General features: G+C 49.0%; 3 protein-coding genes across 12 annotated transcripts in view; 1 reads left to right on the forward strand and 2 right to left on the reverse strand.

Moving 5' to 3' along the window:
• The window catches only part of Ctps1 (CTP synthase 1), a 31367-nt gene extending 26790 nt beyond the window's left edge, over window positions 1–4577 (forward strand). Inside the window, exons 17-19 of one of the 2 annotated variants that reach the window (XM_041652251.1) lie at window positions 337–481; window positions 897–985; window positions 1447–2212. In XM_041652251.1, the coding sequence (XP_041508185.1) occupies window positions 337–481; window positions 897–981 (230 nt within the window). In that variant the 3' untranslated portion in view covers window positions 982–985; window positions 1447–2212. Of the gene's footprint in view, window positions 1–336; window positions 482–896; window positions 986–1446; window positions 2213–2962 lie in introns of those variants that run through there. The other variant, XM_041652250.1, reaches the window with a different exon arrangement.
• Window positions 4386–7836, reverse strand: Slfnl1 (schlafen like 1). Its single transcript, XM_041652252.1, has 4 exons — window positions 7450–7836; window positions 5634–5978; window positions 5293–5436; window positions 4386–4508 (listed from the first exon to the last, which is right to left on the reverse strand). The coding sequence occupies exons 1-4, from the start codon at window positions 7834–7836 to the stop codon at window positions 4386–4388; spliced, it is 999 nt and encodes a 332-aa protein (XP_041508186.1).
• Window positions 7837–11237: 3401 nt separating this feature from the next.
• Scmh1 (Scm polycomb group protein homolog 1) overlaps window positions 11238–22467 on the reverse strand; it is a 130794-nt gene continuing 119564 nt past the window's right edge. For 8 of the 9 annotated variants that reach the window (XM_041651511.1, XM_041651509.1, XM_041651507.1 and 5 more), the window contains 5 exons: window positions 22079–22270; window positions 17319–17513; window positions 14893–14958; window positions 13176–13318; window positions 11238–12308 (listed from right to left, as the gene is read on the reverse strand). In XM_041651511.1, coding sequence (XP_041507445.1) covers window positions 12183–12308; window positions 13176–13318; window positions 14893–14958; window positions 17319–17513; window positions 22079–22270 — 722 coding nt within the window. In that variant the 3' untranslated portion in view covers window positions 11238–12182. The remainder of the gene's footprint in view (window positions 12309–13175; window positions 13319–14892; window positions 14959–17318; window positions 17514–22078; window positions 22271–22467) is intronic. The other variant, XM_041651516.1, reaches the window with a different exon arrangement.

Raw genomic sequence — 22467 nt, forward strand, 5'->3', positions numbered from 1 at the left:
AGTTTCTGTCACAGTTCTGGAGAGGGGAGGTGCATCCCTAAGCCTGGCTTCCAGAGCAACCATGTAGCCCTGGGCTCTCCCAGCATGAAGAGCTGGACTTGGTGCTAAATTCCTTTCAGATTTCATGTGAACTGTAGGCAAGTCACAAGATACTCAGGACTCTGGAGAGCAGGAGCCTCAGCCCTGAGGTATATGGTATTGAGGAACATGTCAGCTCCCTCCTGCTTTGGAATACCTTTTGCCTTGAATTTTCTTTCAAACACTCTTAGGGTTTATTTGTCTCATCTTTGTATGCACAGAATACTAATTTTTCCTTCTGAATTTGTTGTGTTGCAGATCACCCATTCTTTGTTGGGGTGCAGTATCACCCCGAGTTCCTGTCCAGGCCTATCAAGCCCTCCCCACCCTACTTTGGCCTCCTTCTGGCCTCTGTTGGGAGGCTCCCACACTACCTGCAGAAAGGTTGCCGGCTCTCACCCAGGTAGAGATATTAATCACAGTGAGTCTCTAAGAAAAAGCCATTTGGCAGGTCCTTGCTATGCTGTAAAGGTTGAAGGTTCCCGTCCTTTTCCTGGGGTTTTGTTAGGCTTCCCCTGTCTTACTGGCCAGGCCTCATTTCTATGATTTCTGGTTGTGGGAATGCTGCTGAGCAGATCCTGTCCATGGCAGGTGGGTCACAGCCAGGTGGGCTTATGCCTGATTACTTTTATCTGAAACCAGTTTCTCTCAGTAGGTGGCAACCATATCAGTATTGAAGTACTCAGAAGGAAATCCCTCCACAGCCTCACATGTGTGGTAGAGATTGTTGCCATGTGTGGACATACTATTGTATAACGGGTTACAGAGATGGGGAAGTAAATTGTTAGCTGGGAGATGAGTAAACCTGTATTTCACAGGGACACTTACAGTGACAGAAGTGGGAGCAGCTCCCCCGACTCTGAAATCACTGAACTGAAGTTTCCATCAATAAATCAGGACTGATCTGGTAAGTGACGTTTTTAATGTCTATTTAAAATAGACGGTCTCTAAGAGCTCACTGGCCAGCCCACCCAGCTGTATCAGTGAGCTGCAGAGACTGAGTTGTCTCATAAAGTAAACTGAAAAGTGACAGGAAGACGCCTGCCAGCCTGTCCTCCACGTAGAGGGCACACACAGGTGCATACACCCACACTCCCCTCCACACACACAGACATTTGTTAGTCATTGGGAGTGCCTGTCCCTCAGCAGCCTTGAAGCAGGCTGCCACTTTAGACAGAGTGCTTGTATCTGGCTGAGCATAGCACAGAGGGTTGCTGCACATCAAGGTGTGTGGTTCTGTGGAATTGCAAATGCAGGCTTCTGCCATTTTCCCCACAGGAACAGGCCTCGTTCCCTGTGGTGGCTGGCAGCTGACCAAGTTCTGACACTTCTCTAATCATGTAATTCTAGCATTTTTTTTTTAAACAGGATGATTCTTCAAGAAAGCCTTTGACCTGATAGTTTACAACTATGATTTTACACTCTGCTTTTGACACTTCCTTTAAATTATGTTTTTATTAAGATTATTTTATTATGGGGAAAAAGTACTTGGAAGACTTTGCCACTTGCATGTCCTATCATTTATATTGGCTCCTGCGACATACCTGTTTGTGAGACAATTCCTTTGCAGTTGTGTTTCTGGCATGGGAAGTAGGACTTTGGATGGGACCTGATGGTGGCCAGCGGCTGGTTGAAGGCCATCAACCACTCGAGTTACTGCCACTCAAGTGCGTTGCTATTATTTCCCTGGGATGCCAGCTCTTCCAGTGCTGGGCTTCTGACTGTAGGTATTGTTGGAATCTCGGTCCTGCTGAGTTGTGGGGGACTTGGTGCCAGTTGTGGCCCTTGTCATCCAGAGGGATGTTTGGTTCTTAGGCACATCAGACAAGCTCTATGAAGTGTCACATAAAAACCTTGGGGCTCTGGCCGCACTTCCTGTTTGTGCAGCTCAGAACACTCCTTGCATCAAGGGGTCAAGAAAAGAGCAATCTTGGGAACTAGTTATGAGCCCTCTCTTATGTATGCAGCATTGGTTTGGGGGTATTTTTTCTTCCAGAATGGTGTTATTGCATCTGAAATGCAATTCGAAAAGTTATTTTCTTAATGTGACATAGCAGTGGGTGTGGCCATGTGCCCACACTATGGTGGCTGACTCAATGTATACTCCTAACTTAATAAATAATGAGGAACCATTGATGTGCGTTCTCATTCTGTCACTGGTTGGTGTGTTTTTCCTTGGGCACTGAGCTTCAATGCTGGGCTGTTCCTAAGCCAGCAGTCTGATGCTTTGTATCAAAGTAAGATGCAAGCCTTAGTAGCAACCAGGATTTCTCAGCAAGGCTTCAGTTTGTCATGACATACCATGTACCAAGGGATTCAAAGCCAACTGCTGCTGTGTGTTACTCAGCTGGGGAAAAGCAGAACCATGGGCTGCCTGGACAGGATCATTTGCTCACTGCAGACAGGGCACTTCACACATGGAGCCACACAGCTAACCAAGGGCTATTTTAACCAGCTGGTCTTCTTTCTCTCACTCTGCACCCATTTGTGACCTCTAGAGTTGAGGCTCAGAAGTTCAAGGTCACAGGGACTAGATTCTTTTCAAAGTCAATTATGAGGTGATGGTGGCAGCATTCACTCACTCAGGCTGCAGGCGTAGTTGTGTATAGGTGGTAAAAGTAATATCCTTCACTTGCTGTAAATTGAGACATGGAGCCTTGGGGGCAGGGATATGTGTCTCGCCAGTTAGCCCAGCTACCTCAGACTCAAATTTCCTGGTCCAATGCCACTATCATCCTTGAGGCCTCCTGATCAAAAGCATCCTATCTTTCTCTCACTTCTCAGTAAGCTTATGTTTACTTCTATGTAGATCCTGTCTGGGTTGTAGCTGATTGTACTTCTAACTCTCCTTCCCTACCCAGTGGTTTCATTTTTCCCCATGCAGAGGCAGTGTGTCCCAGAGGGCTTGGCTGGGTGTGGAGTGGTTTGGAAGAGCTGTTTGGAATGCTTTTCTGATGGAGAGTGATGAAGATGGCCTCACTATTGACCAGTTGCCACATGCCAGCTACCTGTATAACCTGTCAGCAAAAAGAAAAATCCCTGGAGTTTGCCATGGTGCTGGAGGGCGGCCCTCTGTGTCCAATGACTACCAGACCGCAGGCTTCTCCCTAGCCGGAGGGAACCTGGCAGGCTTCTATGTCCTTAATGTGTTCGCCTCAGACCTAGGGGACAAGGGCAGGTGGCAGCTGTGCTTCCTGTGACTACCTGCCTTAGCAGAAACCAGCTTCCAGAGAAAAATACTTCCGAGGATGTTGCCTCCTGGACCAGAATCTAACATGGGTTGATGATACCCAGAACATTCTCTGGCTTCTTGAGTAATGACTTAATTTTTACATTCATTTATTTTGATTATCCTGGGGCTCAAGCTAGTGAGCGAAATGTTCTACCACCGGAGCCACAACTCAGCCTTAGGAGCGCATTCTTTTCTCTTTTCTTTTCTCCCCCTTTTTTTATTTTTCCGTTCAAATATTTAGACTTCCTTCCCTCCTCCCTATCCCCTCCCGCTCCCCCACACCCCCTTCTCCCTCTCCCTCCCTGCTTGAGAGAGGGCAGGGAACTGCCCTGTGGGAAGTCCAAGGCCCTCCCTGCTACATCCAGGCCTAGGGAGCTGTGCATCCATACAGAGTGTGTTCTGGCTTTTTAGGAGCGCGTGGAGCCCTGTGAACACCAGTGTGTGGTAAATGTCTTGAACATTTCTGATGATGTTTGGTCCCTGGCAGCATTGTAAGTTCTGGTGGGGGTTGTATTCTGTTTGCTGCATGGAAAGATCAGGTTTTGAGTGGTGAGTGGTCCAGGGAGTGTCCAGTAGCTGGTGAGTGGGGCATGGGAGCTGAAATTTCAAAACTCGTGTGTGCACGTGTTGAGGATACAGTGCCTTTTTCTCTTTGATGCCTACTCTGAATGTGGCTGAGAACCTCAAGAAAGGGAGAGTGGATAACTACTTTCGTTGTCTTATAAAATGTTATTTGTCAGTACTTTAAAAGTACCCTTGATTGTCTCATTAGGGAATTAGGTACCTACCACATGCCTGTGTTCTGAACACAGACCATATCCCTGGCCTGCAGCATGTACTTCAGTGGGAGAAACTGACATTGCTATGGAGAGGAAAGGAAGCCAGACACAGTTGCTCCTCTTCTAGAATAACTAGCTAAGTTTTCCGAAATCGGGGTTCCTTGGTGGTGTGCCAAGAGCTGATCATCAGCCTGTTCGGAGGTGAAGCCACAGCACCTGCATGAGCAGTGCTGAGGGAGAGAGGTGGTAGCCCATGTATGTTTTATTCCAGGCCTTAGCCCCCATCTTCCTTAACCTCACAGGACGCAGCAGCTGCAGGACAGGGACCGCCGCTGCTGAAGCTGCTGCTGAAGCTGCTCCTTTTCCACTGTTAGCACCTTCACCTTCTCTTCCAGCTTGCCCAGCTCTATCGTCCACTTCTGAGAGGACAAGTGTGACAGTGATAATCAGGCTGCCAGTCTTCTTTTCTGGGATGGGCCGTAGCCTGGGGGCCCTGGTTACGCTGATGCCTCTGACCAAGGAGCTTGAGGTGCCTGTATACTCCACTGGGATGGAGCCCCCTTTGCAGCCTCCCAAGGGCTGGCACAGGGACCTGATCACCACCTGACCATGTCTCCAGTGTCAGCTCCCTTGCCCTCTGTTTTTCACTACCTGGTGGTTCTCTCAGAAAGACTGCACCATGGGACTCAGTCCGGCTTTCTGTTACCCCCTCACCAGGCTCTACCCAGGTACAGTGCATAACATTTGGGGTTTCCGTATAGCACCTCAGTAGTCCAATCTCCCTGATCCCCTGGTCCTCCAACATAATGGCTCAATGGGCCAGGGTGGGTGGCGCTTTGTGCTGTGGATTTGGGTATAGGTTTTAAAATGACTGATGGGCCGGGCCGTGGTGGTGCAGCCTTTAATCCCAGCAGGAGGCAGAGGCAGGTGGATCTCTGGGAGTTCGAGGCCAGCCTGGTCTACAAGAGCTAGTTCCGGGACAGGCACCAAAGCTACAGAGAAACCCTGTCTCGAAAAACCAAAAAATAAAATGACCGCTGGGACTTTCCCTTTGGCTACTGAGCTGTGGAATTTGGGGGAGGAGGCAGAGTTCCTTTCATCCAAGCCCTCCCTTCTCCAAGCTTGCCCAGCCCTTTAGGGTAAGTGACTGGAGAGGTCTGAGTCTGCTTGACCTCAGCCTTTCCTTGGCCAGAGCCTCCTCACCTGCCTGCACCAGTCCTGGATGGCGCCAACAGACAGTGGGCCCTGGATGCTTCCGTCACGCCGTAGAAATACCTCCCCCTGGTCTGTCTCATAGAGCTGTGGCTCACCCTGGGCCTTGGGGGTGTGTACGGTCAGGCGGAGTACCTTAGCAGGGGCAGCAGCAGCTCAGAAGGTGCCACACCTGATGGTGACAGCCCTAGTTCCACTTTAGCAGCCCCACACTTTACCTCCCAGAAGCAGCCTGGTGGGCTTCTGCTTGCTGCTACCCACCCCTGTGCTGCTCAGCAATGTCCCAGGGCAGTCCCCACTGTTCTGAGTGACCACAGGCACTAGTAGCTCACCTTGAGAGGGGTGTTGGCTGTGGAAGTGCTTATGACTGGGATGAAGGTGAGGGTGTAGGCATCAGGGAAGACCTGGGGTTTGAAGCCCTGCAGGATGGAGTCCACCAGCAGGCGTGTGCGGTCCTCATCACGGTGGCTGCAGTGGATGCCCTGTACCAAGCCATTGTCCTCGACACCTACCAGCAGGCTGCCACCCTCACTGTTGAGAAAGGCACACACGTAGCGCCGTACGTGGTGCTTGAAAGCCAGGCTCAGGTACTCACCGCTGCCTCGCTTAAATTCCACATTCCGTGTCTCACTGCCAAGGAAGGCACCCTGGAATAGCTGCTCCTGGCCCAAGATCTCCTGGTGCACAATGGCACTATCAGAGCGCACGCCACTGGGTCGGTTCTGAGAAATCTGTCGACGCCCAGCCCAGCACCAGTTAGGGGAAGGGTCTGGCAGCTGGGGCCGCTGTGGGCGCCTTAAGCCTGGGCTGGGGCCAGGGCTGGGACTTGGGCTTGGGCCGCTGTCCTCCTGTTGGGGTGGGGATCGAGAGTGGGTGTATAGGCAAAGGTAAAAGACAAGGAGCCCTAACCTAAGAGACTGCTAGACCCCCATCACATTACTGCTAGTGGTCCTCTCCCAGGCTGAGGGCCCATGCTAGCCCGTGGGTTGGGCTCTTACAGTGGCGCCTGCTCTAGGATGCCTGGGTGGGTAAAGAGATTGTCCCTTTGGAGGTGGGAACCACCCATGGGCCAGTCTTCCCACTTGGGAGTATGCAATAGGTTCCAGGCCCCGATGTTCCCAGGAGGCATCTTGGTACCCTGTAGTTCTCTGGGCAGAGCTGTAGGGAGGGCCTTGAACTGAGGGACCCTACTCTCTTTGTTGTCCCTGGAATGTCTGCCAGCTAGCTTGCTTTCTTCTTCCTGAGTCCCTCTGTGGCTCCTGCTTTATCTCTGGGGCTCTGAGCATTTTGTTTCTGCATGGTAACTTCCTCTTCCCATCCTCTCAGGAGCTCTAAATGCCAATCCAGTGGCCACTCCCATTTCCCAGCAGCCTTCACTTCTATAGGGAAGGACACTCAGCTGGGCTGGTGCACTATAATGGACAGGACCTAGCAGCCTTCAGCTCCCCAGGGAAGATGAACTTAGCCTCAGAAACGAACAGAACTGGCACAGAAATACAAAAGCAGGTGCTCGGGCATCAAAGGTATCACAGAGCTGCAGAGCCACAGTTCACGCCCCATGAGTTTGCCCTCTGGACAGAAGACCCAAGGATATTGGTAGTATAAACTTTCACCCCTCAAAACTGGCCTGGACCCTGCTTTCCTGGGATCATGACAGCTGTAGTGATCTGGACCCAGCCTCTGGCCCAGCTTCTTCCTCAGGTGCCTCTGTGGCCTGCAGCCTCAGCTCCAGAGATATCAAACAACCTGTTCTGAACATCTTTTCTTAGAGGGCCTTCTGTACTCCCTAGCCTGGTTTTTCAGTCCCCTTTAATTTGTCTTCAGTGAGCCATGAGGGCTTGCCTGTTCTCCCACTGCCACCCCAACTTTGGGACTGGCAGAGTTGGTTCTGCTCCTGAAGGGCTTGCCTGCCTCAGCCTTGCTCTGGTAACTTATGGTGTTTGTCAACAGAACAAATGAGGTAGGCCGAGGAGAAAACTAACACTTGGTATGTATGTCGTGGGCCTCCCAAATCTGATTGGAATGCAAACATTAGTCCCTCTGAGAAGAGGGGCCAGTCATTTGAGTCACATCCCCTGGGCATGCTTGCAGTTCCTCATCTCTTCCTTAGCAAGCCTTTCAGGGGACACTTGGGTAAATGACACTTACCTCCCTGTGGTTTAAGGATTCCAAGCCTTCATTCAACACCAGTTCTTTGCCACGGGCTGTGAGCTCTTTGAGGATTAGCTGCTCCTCCATGGCCATCTGCAGACGCCAGGGGAGGGAGGCCAGGGCAGCCTTGGGGGCAGCCACCTGTACCAGTGCATAAGTGTTTCGTGGCCGCCTCACTACTTCAATGTGCTCACGGGCCACTGGCAGCTCCAGCCGCTCTAGGGTGTCTCGTAGCAGGCAGGCAAGCACGGGCACAGAGAACTGGGGGTTCAGGTGGCCCACATAAAGAGTATGTGTGCTTGGAACTGCCTTGAGGCCAGAGTCCTTGGGCGAGGACTCTTTTGGAGGCAGCTTTGGCAGGAGCTGCTTGTCCTGGGACTTCATGGGGGACTCCCACATCTGTCTGTGCTGACCTCTTCCTCTGAAGGGATTTTGGTAGTCCTCACTGCTGAACGCTCTTTCTGGGCCTGGCTTTCAGGCTGTCCAGGACGTCCTCACAGGTGCCGAGGCTTCTGGAGGCAAATGAACTGGCAGAGGCTAGGCAGGGTTAGAAAGAAAGGAGGGCAGAAGGCCAGTAAGCCGCTCTCCCCCCTTGGTGCCTAGGAAAGAACCAGGTGGACCTGAGCCCAGCCTCTCTGGGCCTGTGGATAGATGAGGGTTTGCTTGAAGGGTTAGGAGGAGTCTTTGAGGTCTCCTTCACACCCTCTAGCTGCCTTCCTAGGACCTCTTAGCTGACGCTGGGGTTTCCTCACACCTACAAGGTTCTGTCTCCAGGTTCTAGCAAGATGGTTATAGTGGGCCTCAGAGTATATAGGTCAAAGTCCCAAACTCTCAGGGTTAGTTTGGCTCTCTTCCACTTGCTTTAAAACCTGCCAGGAGGCTAGTATGGGTCATTCAAACTAGGATTAGGTTGGCAGGTTCATGGCTCAGCGGTTAAGAGTACTACCTGCTCTTCCAAAGGTGCCGAGTTCAATTCCCAGCAACCACATGGTGGGTCACAACCATCTGTAAAGAGATCTGGTGCCCTCTTGCCGATGGTCAGTTGTCCTCATCAACTTAGACCATGAAACCCAATATGGACAAGTTCAACAGAAGCACCATATATGGGCTGCCCATGCATGCTTCAGTATTGCCAGGGCATAAATTTCAATTTTTCATTTTTGGCAGGTTCTTGGGGTTTTGATATACTGACGAAAGTTATAGTCCCTCTCCATGAAAATGATCTTTGCATATATGCATAGAACTTGAGACCAGGTGATGGTGGCACACACCTTTAAAGCAAGTTCCAGGACAGACAGGACTATACAAAGAGACCCTGTCTTGAAAAAAACCAACCAACCAACCAACCAAATCCAACTTGAGATGCCTCAGGAACTAGAACTGAGCTTGCTTGTCGCCCTAGGCTTGGGAGCTCATTTACAAGTTGTGCCACAGGCCCTCCACTCACCCCCACGCCCCCAGCCTCCAACTTGGGTGGCAGGTGCCACCAGCCCGCATCTTTCCAGATTGGACTTTTGAGGTAGTTGGAATCCGAGAGCCACCGCAGCTGCAGTGGGGGCATTCAGGGCAAGCCACAAGTGGAGGCAGGAGGAGGCCTATGATCTTCATGTCCTGCTGGCTCCTGCGGGAGGCATGGGAGGTGCTCGCCCTGGGCTCTCACAGCTCCCTGGCCTCTGGGGTATTAGGACCTGGCATGGAGGCAGAGAGAAGCAGGCTCTAGGAAGTGGGCGGGGTCTGCACACGAACCTCTGTGATCTCACGAAGGCCAACAATGCCTTCTGATTGAGCCACAGGCAGCAAGCAAGAATGGTCCTCAACAACCATACTCTTGGCCAGACACTGTAAGCAGATGCAGCTGATCAAGCACCACACAGCTTGGCCATGGCGGCCTTGGAGCAGCTTCCAGAACTGAGGGTCCAAATCCACTTCTTCCCCCTGTACCACCTCTCCAGATCTCAGTGCTCACACAAGCCAATAGTTGCCACCTTTTTGGCTCTGCTGGCTAAAGTCTTTACCTCCTTGGTCCTCAACCCCAAGCTCCACAGAGTGCTTACAGGACCTAGCTGCTTCCAGGAAGAACAAAAACGTACAGGGTGGGGTTCATGGTTCCCTTGATACAAGACCCCTTTCTGTGCCAAACAGTCATTTCTTGTTAGAGGTTATAATCTAGAAGGACCTACAAATCAGCTAAGTGACATGCAGCCTCTGCCAATGAGGCCTTCGAGGGCAGCTTAGCTTAGGTAAGCTTTCTTTTTCTTCCTTTCTTTTTTTTCTCCAAGTCAGGGTTTCTCTGAGTAGTCCTGGCTGTCTTGGAACTTGCTCTGTAGACTAGGCTGGCCTCAAAGAGATCTGATCTGCCTGCCTCTGCCTTCCCAGAGCTGGGATTAAAGGCGTTATCACCACTACCCAGCAGGATTTTTTTATGTGCACTGATGTTTTGCCTGCATGCATGTCTGTGTAAGGGTGTCAGATCACCTGGAACTGGAGTTACAGACAGTTGTGAGCTCCCATGTGGGTGCTGGGTATTGAACCTGGGTCCTTTGGAAGAGCAGTCAGTGCTCTTAACTGCTAGGGCCATCTCTCCAGCCCCAAGTACCTTTCATTATTATTAAAAACTGATGTATTAGCCGGGCGGTGGTGGCACACGCCTTTAATCCCAGCACTCGGGAGGCAGAGGCAGGCGGATCTCTGTGAGTTCGAGACCAGCCTGGTCTACAAGAGCTAGTTCCAGGACAGGCTCCAAAGCTACAGAGAAACCCTGTCTCGAAAAAACCAAAAACAACAACAACAACAACAAAAAAAAACACAAAAAAAACACTGATGTATTGCTGTGTGTATGATATGGGAGAAGGAACACACATGTCATGCCACACATGTGGAAGTCAGAGGACAACTCTGGAGCTGATTCTCTCCTTCCTCAGGTCTCCAGGCTTGCACAAAAACACCTTTACAAACTGAGTCATCTTGTTGGCTCCAGGTAAAGACTTCATTACACACTTTCCCACTTCTAGTAGCCCTGATTACTGGGAGCAAGGGGGAGACCTTCAATCAAATAGCTGTTTGCCTTCCTGTGGGCAGCCAATTTGAAGGCATGCCTGAACTTTTTGGTGCATGTAGATTGGAGGCAGAAGCTTGGGCGGGGAACTTGATTGAATTAAGACAATGGTGTACAGACAGGAAGAGACCCAGTCCCTCAGAGAGGCTGAATGAGGCTCTGTGAAGACCTGGCAGGTGCTAAATGGCTCATCCCTGCAGTCACACCTGCCCCAGCTGTCCCTAGTTGAGTCACTCAGCAACACTAAAGCTTGGTGTGCTTCCTGGCTGTTGTCTCAGGTTGCTCTGTCTACACTATGGCTCCAGACAGCCTTCTCCTCCTTCTGTAAATCTGTTCCCACCGGAAGCCAACAGGTTGTGTGACCCTGGGATTGGGTGCCAGGCCCTGGTCAGTGCAATGGGTACCATGCAGGCCTGCCTGTTCTGCCTCTCTTTTCACCTCACAAGGAGAAAGCAGCCTACTGAGGCTTCTGGGAGTTGCCAGTCCCTGGGCTGCTCCTCCTGGCTTCATGAAGGTGCAATGTTGACAGCTGTCTAAATGACAAAGGGAAGCAACTTGGGCAAAGGCTGGGGTCCGCAAGGTGCTGGGTGCTGTGGGCACCTGGACTGCGGGACTAGAAGAGTTCCTAGAGATAATCTGGCTAAGGCTCCTTGTTTTACATGTGTAAACACCAAGATTAAATGAAGAGACAACCTTCTTGCCAAGTAATTTGGATGTCAACTGGTTAACAGGACACGGGCATTTGTATTGGTTTTTATTTATAAACAAACTGACATAAAATAGTTCAGATGGCAGTGGGGGCAGCAGTGCTGCTGGCTTGCTTAGGAGGAAGCACAGAAGCTAGCAGAGGGCAACCCCTCCAGCCTGGAGGTCCTCCGTCCCACCTTGGGGCCATGGCCTAGAGGCATTAGGCCCCATCTTTTGCAGCAATTCTGAACAGGGCAGGGAGCTATGATGTGGGCAGGGTGGTGGGAAAATACATCAAAGAGAGAGAGACTGGGGCTACAAAGGGCCTAATGTGGGAAGAGGGACCCTCACCTTTCCATGCCCAGTCAGCCATATGCCTCTGTCCATCCCAGAGAGAAAGAGGCCTAGGGCAGTGTCCTCTGGAACAGGGTCATACTTCTCTGGAGAGGCCCTCTCTGGAACACAGAGGGTGGTCTCCTTCCTAAAAATGTCTGGTGCAAGAAAAGCATGAAGTCCAAGTGCCAGAAGCAATAAATTAGCAACAAGAAAGGAGCTTTTAAAAAAAGGTCTGCACCATAAGTTCAGAGTCTGGGGATCTGGTGAGAAGGCATGAGCTGGGGGCCATGGGACCCTCTCCCAAGCCCAGGAGGCGGTGAGGGGCCTGGGTGTCGGGGCCTTTCAAGGCCCTAGAGTTGGCCTTTTCCTCCATCTCTTTGCAAGGTGCTCAGTCTAAACTTGTGGGGAGTGGCTTGGCAAGCCTTGAGAAATAAATAGGAGGGGCCTGGGAGCCACAGCAGGCCAAGGGGAAGAGCAGCACCAGCCCTGGGCCCACACTCTTCCCTCCTCAGTCCTTCATAGAAGGACACATCATGGTAGGAGGGGCAGTAGTGGTGGTTCTCCAGCCTCCTGGAGTCCTGAGGTCACCCAGAGCCCTATGGAGGTGCCTGGGAGCTGGCTGGCGGCTTCCGGGGAGAAGAATGCCTCCTGTTCAGAACTTGCCCTGCTTCAGCCGGTCAATGTGAAAGGAGAGCTTGAGGGCGGGCCCCAGCTTCAGGCCCATGTACTTCATCATCACGTCACTGCGCAGCAGGAGCAGGGCCTTGCCATCGATCTCCTGGGGTGGGGAGGAGCCACCATCAGATGCCTGGTTGGTCTGACTGCCTCAGGTGCCAATGATGACCCAGGGCAGTGCAAGGCACACAGTGCAGTCAGGCTGTCAGGATCTTGAAGCCTGCCTGCCTTTTCATCTCCCTGGCGCTCTATGCACGTCTCTCCAGGCAGGCACTAAGGGGCTGCTCCTCCCACCTTGTTCTTCACCACTGCTTTCCTGTCCTAGGCCTCTGAGAGGCCGTGCAGTGAGCGCACCTGTGCCTTTTGTTTTGCCATCTACCCTCAAGATACACTCTGCACTGAGCCACAGTCGGCCTCTTGGGGGCAGTGGTGACTTTCAGGCTTGCTCTGGAGCCCTTGCAAACACACTTACCTAAAAGATTTCTGTGGTCAGTGAAGGGGCAGACTTTGTAACCACAGGAAGGCTGGCACTAAGCAGCACAGAAGTAGGGAAATGTGTGAGCCCTAAAGTTGGGGGTGTGGTCAGAGCAGGAAGAGCAATGCTAGGCATTGGTCTCTGGAAGGGAGCACCAGGCTCACAGGTCAGCAGAGGAGGGGACTGGTGATAAGGAGGCAGGGGCTCCTTTAACTTAGGCTAAAATCCTTGAATCTTGTAACAAAGCAGATGGAGTAAGGTACTCTTGGGAAAAGAGATAGACCCCTCTAACCTAGAACTGAGCCCCAAACTACAAATCCAGTGGGAATCTGGCTCAATGAAAGCCTATGCCAAGAGACTGAGGTAAACACAGCACCCAGTGGGGTCTGCTTGAGATGGCATCATGTATGTTGTTTCAGTGGACATAGAACACAGCCACACCCTTTAAGATTGAGAGGTTGCCACACATACAGGAGGTCAGACAGAGGCACTTACGTGTTTTCGGAAGAGGTCAGCATGGGGTCCGAGCTGAGGATCTGCTTCCCGGACAAACTGCATCACATCTTCCACTGACCATGAAGAAGGGTCCCGGCCACTCAGGCGAGGGGCATCTCTGCTCTCCAGATACCGATCTGACCCTGAAGGACAGAAGGGCACTTACCATAATGCAAGTAATGACCACTGGTCCATTCCCACTAGCCTCCCAGCACACTCCATGGCCTCAAAGGTGATGCTCACAGTGACATTCAAGTGGTAAGAGATGATTGGAGGTTGCCCATGGAATGAAGACTTTTTCCATAGAGAATTCACAACTTCGTTCTGTAATGCAGGTCTGATTTTGGGGAATTTTTCACTGGGGCAGTGAATCACACTGAACCCGAGGGAGGTATCAACAGGCTTCCTGGGTTTGGTGGCGGGGCAGGAAGGAGTGGGTACTTATTTTTGTCTTGGCTTTGGGGACCAGATAAATAATGGTTTTTGAGTGAAGCAAGAGCCAGTTCTTTGGGGACTGGAGATAAAACTGACAGAGCAACAGAGCATACTCTGGGTCCTCTCCTAAGCCTGGACTAGACAAAACCTTTTTGCCTTGGCTGCTAGGAATCTCAGTATTTATTTAGGGGTCTGTTTGCAGCTTTTTTTTTTTTTATCTCAATCATGGTTGAAACACAGCTCTTCTACTTTCCCTGCGTGACGTGGGATCTGACTGCTTTGGTCATCTACCATTGTAGATCCCTTGTGCATGTATTCCCTCTGCCCTCCTTCCCTCTATTCCTTCAGCTTCTCCATTTCTTCAGGCAAACTCCAGCTTAGCTAAGGAGGTCTTGGCTCCAAGGACCAGATCCTTTCTGTTTCAATGCTGAAATAAATGGTCCCTCAAAGCAGTAATGGGATCTTGTCAGTTCCCTCTGAGTCACTGCCATGGCCTCCCATTGTCCAGGGAGGGGAACCTGAATTCCTACAGTGCTGATGGAGCGGAGTGAGGTTCGCCTCACGTCACACTCCATACTGATCTGCCCCTACTTTCCCACTCTGGAACAAGCCAACTGTCTTCTGACTTGTCTAGAATGTCCTTTTCTAACCTGACTCCTCACATTTGCACCTGTCTCAGTTACCTGCCTTCTCTGATCTTGTCACTCTCGGTCAGTTTACCATGGGCACATGTCACACCATTATACTCTCATGCACTCATTTATTTGGTGTGCATTAACTGTGCCCCTATATAGAATATAAGTAGTACCATGTTCCTTACACATGAAAGAGTAACTGATCTGACACACTGATGCCTGAGTATGTTTCTCAGTGAGGTGAGGTGAGGTGACTAGCTAAGATTACCCAGCTAGGAAGGAGAAGAGTTAGTTCTTTATCCTTGACTTGTCTGTTCCTTTTTCTGGAGAGAGCTGACCTCCCTGCAGTGACAAGGGGCCAGGTTAGCACACTTGTATCTGATCCTCTGGATTAAAGAAATAAGAAAGGGAAAAGACTCAAATTCTTAATTTTTTTGAAACAAGCAATCTATAGCTTATCAGATTGGATTCTCCAGTCTTAGAGGTTCTTCATGGACAAAAGAGTTTTGAGTATGAGCTGGCAGAGATTCATGATGTGCTTGAAGCTGAGAGCCCACAGTTAGTAGGAGAGGCAGCCCATTACTGTGATCCCTGCCAGACAGGACCTTGCCTTGGTGGAGATGGAAATACAGTAACTCACCACATACCTGGGGAATGACTTCGTTTCCAAAATGATTCCATGTCCCTCCGTTCATTTGTTCCTTTCAGCACTCCTGCGGAAAGACCAGACTGAGATGAGAAATTCTATTCTTCATGAGGAACACACTGCAGATGGGAGACCTGAGCTGAGACAACTTACTCAAGCCTCAGGGTGAGGAAGCTGAGGGAGCCGCATCTCAGCTCCACCTCTACTTGACAGTTTTCTACTTCATTTAGCCTCTCTCCAGGGCTGGGGTAGAACACAGGCTTCTTCCTCTGTCTCAGTCCTTATGAAAGCTCTCTTCAAAGTCACCTCTTACTTCTTGTATTGGAATCTTTATTTTTCTACACTTCACATACCCTGGGCTGGGGGAAGCCAGGCTAGGGTTTGAGGATAGTATCCTCCTGGCTTCCTGTTGGTGTTTCTAGACCATCCTTCTATGAAACTTAGAGGCTAACCCTATGTGCAACCACCTGCTCTTTCTGGCCACGATTATCAATAAATCTCTGTGTTGCGTTCCCTTATTAAATGAAGACTTCTGGTGCTTGGCTCACCCCTTTCTGTCCCACCCCAGTTTCTACTGCTCTCTGGGGGGCAACCCACTGACCTGTCTATAACAGTGGCAGTGCTCTCACCTCTCTTCTATGTCAGACACCACTGCTAAGGCCACTGGCTGGTGCTTATCAGCATTTGGAACAAATGCTTCAGAATTTTAAGTACACTCTTCTCTGAAACCAACTGCTTGCCTTTCCAGCTTGCTTGAGAGGTACCCCCCAGAGCTACTACGTTACAATGCTTAGCTGTCAGTGAGCTTCACTGCTCTCCCTCCAGCCCTACTGATTCTTTTATGTGAAGTTCTACTCTCCTGGCTCTTGTCTTTCTAGCTCACCAGAAAGTTCTGAGTCCCAAACTGTCTTGTCTCACCTCATATAGAAGACGCTAAGAAACAAAAGAAAACCACAGCTCTTGCAAACTAGTTTCTGCCCACTGCTGGCCCCTGAGGTTTCTTGTAAACCTTTTCTTGACCCACCATATCTCATCTTCTGGAGGACTGGTCTAGTTTTTCAGATTCATAAGGTCTTCCCTACGCAGTCTTTCCTCTGTTCACGGACGGCTGCCAGAGAAGGTGTATCTACTAATCTGTCTGCCTGTGCTCTGGACTCTTACTACTTCCCACCATTCCTTTCTCCTTTGCTATCGTGCTAACGTCTCAGAAGTTCAAGCTGTCTGTTGACAAACATGCCCAAGTGCTCCATTCTGTAAGAATTTCTTCAGACTCACAGCTCTCTCTGTTCTTTATTTTAAGTAAATTCTCCCTCAATATTTCATTAACCCATGGCAATCTGCCTTCCCAATGTCTCTAGATAAGATTATCAAATTCTACCTACCAATTATTGAATCTTGCAGATATTCCTCAGGCCTGATACTACTTGAATACTCTTGGATTGTCCAGCCACCATCCAGTCAACTTTCCTTCCTCCTCATACTGAATGCATTTCCTCCTGTGTCAACTTCTGTCCCCGTTTCTACCTTTTGAACTTTGCCTATTAAGACTCCACCTTTGGTAAGCTGCTCTTTTCATCCTTTATTTCTGGGAATTCGTCCACTGTAAAGTTTCAATACACAGATTACTATTAAACACTTAACTTCAGCTCTGTACTTTTCCTAAGATTATTCACGGTACCCCCTTTCTTCCATTTCTAGGTCTTTCTTAGTGAACGGCACCCCATTTAGCCTCCTCCATCTAGGTAGCTAAACCTGGGAGACAGTTTCCACTTCGTCCGTCCTCACATTTACCTAGTGAGTAGTTGCACATATACCACTGCCTGATTTTCAGGCCTTTCTCATGGCTGTCTCTGGTCCATCCTTTTAACTTCCTAACTGGTCTGTCAATCCAGCATTCAGTGATACTCAAACAGAGTTCTGTTTGTACCTTGCTTCTGATTAGAATTTAACTCTGCCAAAATGATCAACTCCAAATTCCTTAGTTTGAAAGTTTTCAATAATATAAGCCCTGACAATTTCATACTATCAATTGTGTATCTTTATTGATTTACAAGTATCTTTTAAAAGTTTGTCTTCTGTATAAGACATTTAAAAAGGTAATTTGTATTCTTCTCATACAAAATACAAATGGTATCCAAATAAATGACTAAGGGCTGGAAGAATAAATCCTTGCCTGTCCCTTTTAGTTCTAGGTATCTGGTTCCCAAGTTATGTTTTTTTGTTTCCTTGTTTTGTTGTTTCAAACCAAGCCCAGAACACCAGTTACATGCCAGATGGTTGGGGAAGGCACAATACTGAGCATAGCTCCAGTCCCAATACCATGCAGTAAGTAGGGCAGCAATGCTCGTTTCCTTTTGAACTCTCTGAGCCCAGGAGCAAGGGAAAGAGAAAGGAGTCATGAGAACCACAGAACCCTGATCAGCTTACCCCTGGAGCAGAGCCTACGCACAGCTGAGGCAGTGCTCAATGGGAGGCCACAGGAGGGAGCCAAGGGCCGATAACCAGGAGTTCGAATGTTCTGGGAGGTGCCGACAAGGCTGGCAGGCTTCAAGGCAGTGTCCATCAAGTCTGAGTGTGTCTCCAAGGACCGGGCCAGGCTATTCCCCAGGGCAAAGGATTCACCTGGAAAATAATAAAACCAGGATTAAAGTGAGGACTAGCAGAGTGCTGCTGGCTACAGGTACTTGCCTGAGTGAAAAAAGAGGCAGCAAGACATAAAGTCCTCTGCTTTGATAAAGACCCCAATGAATGGTTATACTCTTGGGGGATTTTTTAAAAATAATGTTGCCCTTTTTTTAAAGATTTTATTTATTTATTTATTAAGTATACAGAAGAGGGCACCAGATCCCATTATAGATGGTTGTGAACCACCACGTGGTTGCTGGGAATTGAACTCAGGACCTCTGGAAGAGCAACCATTGCTCTTAACTTCTGAGTCACTTCTCCGGCCTTTCTCTTGGGGGATTTTTGGTAGTCATTTTATTGAGAGGTCTCATGGATAAAATGTCCTCTTTTTTTTTTTTTAAAGTTAAAATCTGTCTTCTTACAAATTGGTCCCCATGCTCTACTCTCTGTACTCCAAAAGAACAATTCTGAGTCCTTCCTGTCTTCCCAGACTTCCCTGGGAGTATTTGCTATGGTGATTTTTCTCCATACTCCTTTCCCATCCTCTCCCTTTCTGGCTACCTTTCACTGGAAATGCTTATAGGGAATGCTGTGCACTAAGATGCTGTGAGCCCAGGACAAGGGTCTCATCTCTGCCCACTGACTCTTGGAGAGCAGCAGCACACACTCACTCTCCAGCATCACCACAGAAAGGGTAATTTACATTAACCCGATATGACTAGAGATTTTCCATCTCTTTCTTAATTGATGAGCAAGCTGATGCCCAGGACAAAGCACAATGGAGATGGATAAATGATCCTGCCAGAAACAGAACTCAAGTCTGTGAGTGATGGAGGAAGGTCGTTGGCTAATAAAGGAACTGCCTTGGCCCATTTTATTGGTTAGAGGATAGGTGGGAGGAGAAAACAGAACAGAACGCTGGGAGGAAGAGGAAGTGAGCTCAGTCTCCACAGCTCTGCTCTCCAGAGCAGATGCCTGAGAGAGACGCCATGCCCTGCTCCCGGGATGAAGCTCCAACCCAGGATGGACATAGGCTAGAATCTTCCTGGTAAGCGCACCTTGGGGTGCCATACACAGATGATTAGAAATGGGCTAAATTAATATGTGAGAATTAGCCTAGAAGAGAATGGGCCAAGCAGTGTTTAAATGAATACAATTTGTGTGTTGTTATTTCGGGCATAAGCTAGCCGAGCAGGCGGCCGGGGTGCTGGGAACGCAGCCCCGCCGCTCCTATTACTACATGTGAGTCCTCAAACAATGGCACTATTTCCCCTAGAAGGTAACAGTCAAGAAATTTCAAAATGGCAGATCTAGAAGTTACTCTATGCAGATTTCACCTATAGCTAGTGTTAATATCCACAGCAAGTAGCTGAAAAAAATTTCCTGCCTCATATTACCACCTCTTCAGGGAGTCCCCAGGAGCTCTTTAATGTAGCCCCCACTAGTCTGGCACTTGACTTAGAGCAGCACATGCAGTCCTGTAGAAGAGGCACTACCCTACGCTGCCTCCTCCAGGAATCCTCTCATCCACTCTCTTTCACAAGTGGCTGGGCTGGAGCATCTCTACTCCATGCTCTTAACCACGTCTCTTCCCTCTTAGCTTTCAGGGTGCAGAGGTTCAGTCTGTCTTATCTCAGTCTTCTAAAATCCAGGATAGACTGTAGTAAACAGTGATAATTTAATGACCTTTTTGGTGACCTAAAGCCAAAATGCCTGGATTGGGTCCTTCAAAATGCCAATGCAGTCAGAGAAGACAGAAAGAGTAGAGAATGGCTCTAGATAAAGGAAGCGTAGAGTCAGGACAATGAAATGCACCAAACAATCTTTTATTTGATCCTAAATAAGAGAAAATAAAGCAAAAAACAGCTATAAAGGACAATTTTGAGACAACTTGGGAAATTCTGATCTGGATGGAATAGTAGCCCAGGAGTGTTTTATTTACATTAAATTTATTGAACACAAAAATATTATCCTTTCTGTTTCCCTTCTACCCTTATTCTCATCCATTCTCCTTCCTTCCCTTCTTTCCCCTTCTTCTTTCTCTTTCTGATATAGGGTTTCACTGTGTAGCTCGGCTACCCTTTAATTTGTGAACCTCTTGCCTCAAATTCCTATGGGCTGGAATTACAGGTAAGTGCCTATATGTTTTGTGCTCTTTAAAAGTATATATGTCATCCTCGTTTGTATAGTGGTGAGTATCCCCGCCTGTCATGCGGGAGACCGGGGTTCGATTCCCCGATAAAAAAAAAAAAGTATATATGTCACTCATGTGTGGTGTGTATATATACATACACAAATTATTTTACCTAGCAGTTAACTGTTGTGTGCAAAATAAACAAAAGCCACACATACATACACACACACACACACTAAGTATATAGATACAAATATATCTGCAGAGAGACAAAGCTAAAAGCGACTCTTGGTGAAGGACTCATTTTACTTTTGTTGTTGCAATTTTACTGTAGGTTTGAAAGTTTCTAAAATAAAGCAGTGAAAATAGAAATTGTTTCAATTTAGGTAAAGAAGCTTTAAGGGATATGTACTTTTGATGGCTATCTGTTACATTGGAAGCACATGGTCAGCTAGGCAAAGTCCATAGAGGGAGGGAAGTGTGGTGGCAAGGTAGGAAGTGGGGGAAAGGGCTCCAGTAAGCAACTCCGTCAATATAGGTGGGACCCATGGATGACACATCAGTAGAAGTATGTGACTATGCAGATGGGCAGGAATGGCAAAAAACAGGTTCAAAGAAAAGCAAAAGAGAGCTGATACTGATGGAGTTTTCTGCAGAGGGTAGATGTGTAATCAGGAAAATACAGGTGCTGATGAGATATCAGAGGTAAGACAGCAGGCAGGCAGGCAGGGAAGACAAGCTACAGAGCAAAGAGGAGTCAGAAGCCCAGACAAGGCCCTGGCTTGTCCGGGCACAGTTAAAATATTGCTTCTGAGAATCCAACGGAAGACAGGATGAGGCAGTGTGCTGAGAATTTCATGAGCAACTGAGCTAGGTGGGCAGAGGCAGTGCAGTCTGTGTGGAAACAGGGTAGAGAAAGGACCCAGAGTCAACAGCTGAACGGGACACCCCTGTTCTTTGTCTTTTCTTGTAGCTTGTGAGGCAGGAGCATATCTGGTACTGAATTAGAGAGATACAAACCAGAAGAGAAGTCCCAGGAAAGGTTGTACCATGACTGGAAGCCCATTGTGGGCTTGTTCTCAGTAGCCTCTCAATACTGCTGCCAAAGTACTTTCCTTAGTTCCTGAAGGACAGTGTTTTGTTTAAAAATTCTGAGTTTCTGTTTCTTTGAGCAGCTGCCCCACTGGATATGAACCTTCTCTTTCAGACTTCTAGCAAGGCCTTTCAATAGGGCTCCTGAATGACAGTGACTGACAACATTTAACACTTTGTCTTTGTCTGTACCAACTCCATCCTATCCAGTACAACATTTTAACTCAAGGCTGTTTTACGGGTTCTGATGCTGAACAAAGCCATCTACAGCAGGTAGTTTAAGAAGTTCCCTGTGAAGGAAAGAATCAGCGGAGGAGCATGGCACAGCCCCAGGACCACATGTTGGTTGCCTGCCACTGCATATGAGGAATTTAGGTATCTTTTTGCCCCTAAACACACCAGCAGTTCTCATGTGGTCGCAGAAGTATAGAGGGTCAGAGGAGGAAACAGGGTGTGTGGTCACTTCCCTGAGCACATTCTCTAGAAGCGATACTTTAGTCACAAGTCATGAAAAGATCAAGGAAGGGAGTGTGAGGCTTATGTAGAAGATCCCAGAGCACCTCTCAGACTCAGACTCACCCCCACAGCAAACAGAATAGCCAGTACCTCCTCTCCACCCAGGACACCATCTACAGGTCTCTTTTAAAGAGAAATTCTTTCCTCTTAACAGCAACCTACCTCTCTATGTTTGTGACCAAGCTTGTCCCCCTCCCTCGATTTTGCGTCCTGTACTCCAGATCAGAGATGCCGAGTTCCACTCACTCTTCAAGCCCTCTTGGAAGTGCTTAGTCACCGACCCAGCCACGTGGCATCCGCTTTCTCATTGTGGGTCTGGTATGGTTAACTAAAAAGTTATTTTCCAGCCTAGTTGGAAATAGCAGGAACTTGAACTGACTTGTTAGACTGGCAATGCTAGAAGAGTTAGGGCCATGTGCCAAAGAAAAGAATGGATGGCCAATCAACATGGAGCAACTTTCTCAACCTCTAGCCTAAGACTAAACCTTGTTGCTGGTAAAGGAGAGCTATATGAGGCCTTTGATGCCAGATTCACCCTGGGAGATGTGCTGGGACTTCATGGGCTCCACACTACAGATGGAAATCATAGGGCAACTTCTAGAGATAGGGGTCCAGAGGAAAGAGAAATTCCAGAGTGACAGCAAAATCCTGAAGAGCTAAGATGACTGAAGACTAAAAGCCTTAGATGTGACCCAGATGTGGCAAGGGATCTCTGGACAGTGGGTGCTAGACTTGCAGACCTGAGGGCTGCCCCTGAGCCCTTGCAGATGCTACTGATTGCCCAGCCCCCTTGCAGCCCAGGCCCCATCCCAGCTCCTACCTGGTAGGTACCTGTCGTGGCTATGGCTGTACTCTGTGGCAGTGAGTGGTAAGTGAGTCTGTGTAAAGGGCTGGTTGCCAAACAGATTGTCACTCCGAAGGTTGTGGCAGAGCTTCTCCAGGAAGCGGAGGACATAGGTGATGCTGTTGACTGCTGGGAGGTTGAGGGTGTGCTGTTCCCGGTCAAACATGGCTGTGGAGTTAAGTAAACAAAGCAAGTTAGTTGTGCAGTGCAGTGCTTGCCAGAGAAGCCCAGCTCACTGCTTGACTTGGGATTGGCTGGTTACACAGAGGCAATGCCCAGGCTGCTTGCCAATCTGTCTTCTTCCTGCCGCCCTCCCTTGCTCAAGGGCTTTGATTTTTGCTTCTAGCTCCAAAGGGTGTACAATC

This window comes from Microtus oregoni, unplaced genomic scaffold, assembly GCF_018167655.1.
Source record: "Microtus oregoni isolate MIOR12 unplaced genomic scaffold, Mior012 000005F_ref0000423, whole genome shotgun sequence".
NCBI classification, from domain to species: domain Eukaryota; kingdom Metazoa; phylum Chordata; class Mammalia; order Rodentia; family Cricetidae; genus Microtus; species Microtus oregoni.

Coding starts and splice junctions, on each gene's coding strand:
- Slfnl1 (XM_041652252.1), bottom strand. CDS start 7,836: ATGAAGTCCCAGGACAAGCAGCTCCTGCCAAAGCTGCCTCCAAAAGAG. Junction 5,979..7,449: donor AATCCTTAAACCACAGGGAG/GTAAGTGTCATT, acceptor ATTGTGCACCAG/GAGATCTTGGGCCAGGAGCA. Junction 4,509..5,292: donor TCCAGGACTGGTGCAGGCAG/GTGAGGAGGCTC, acceptor TTGTCCTCTCAG/AAGTGGACGATAGAGCTGGG.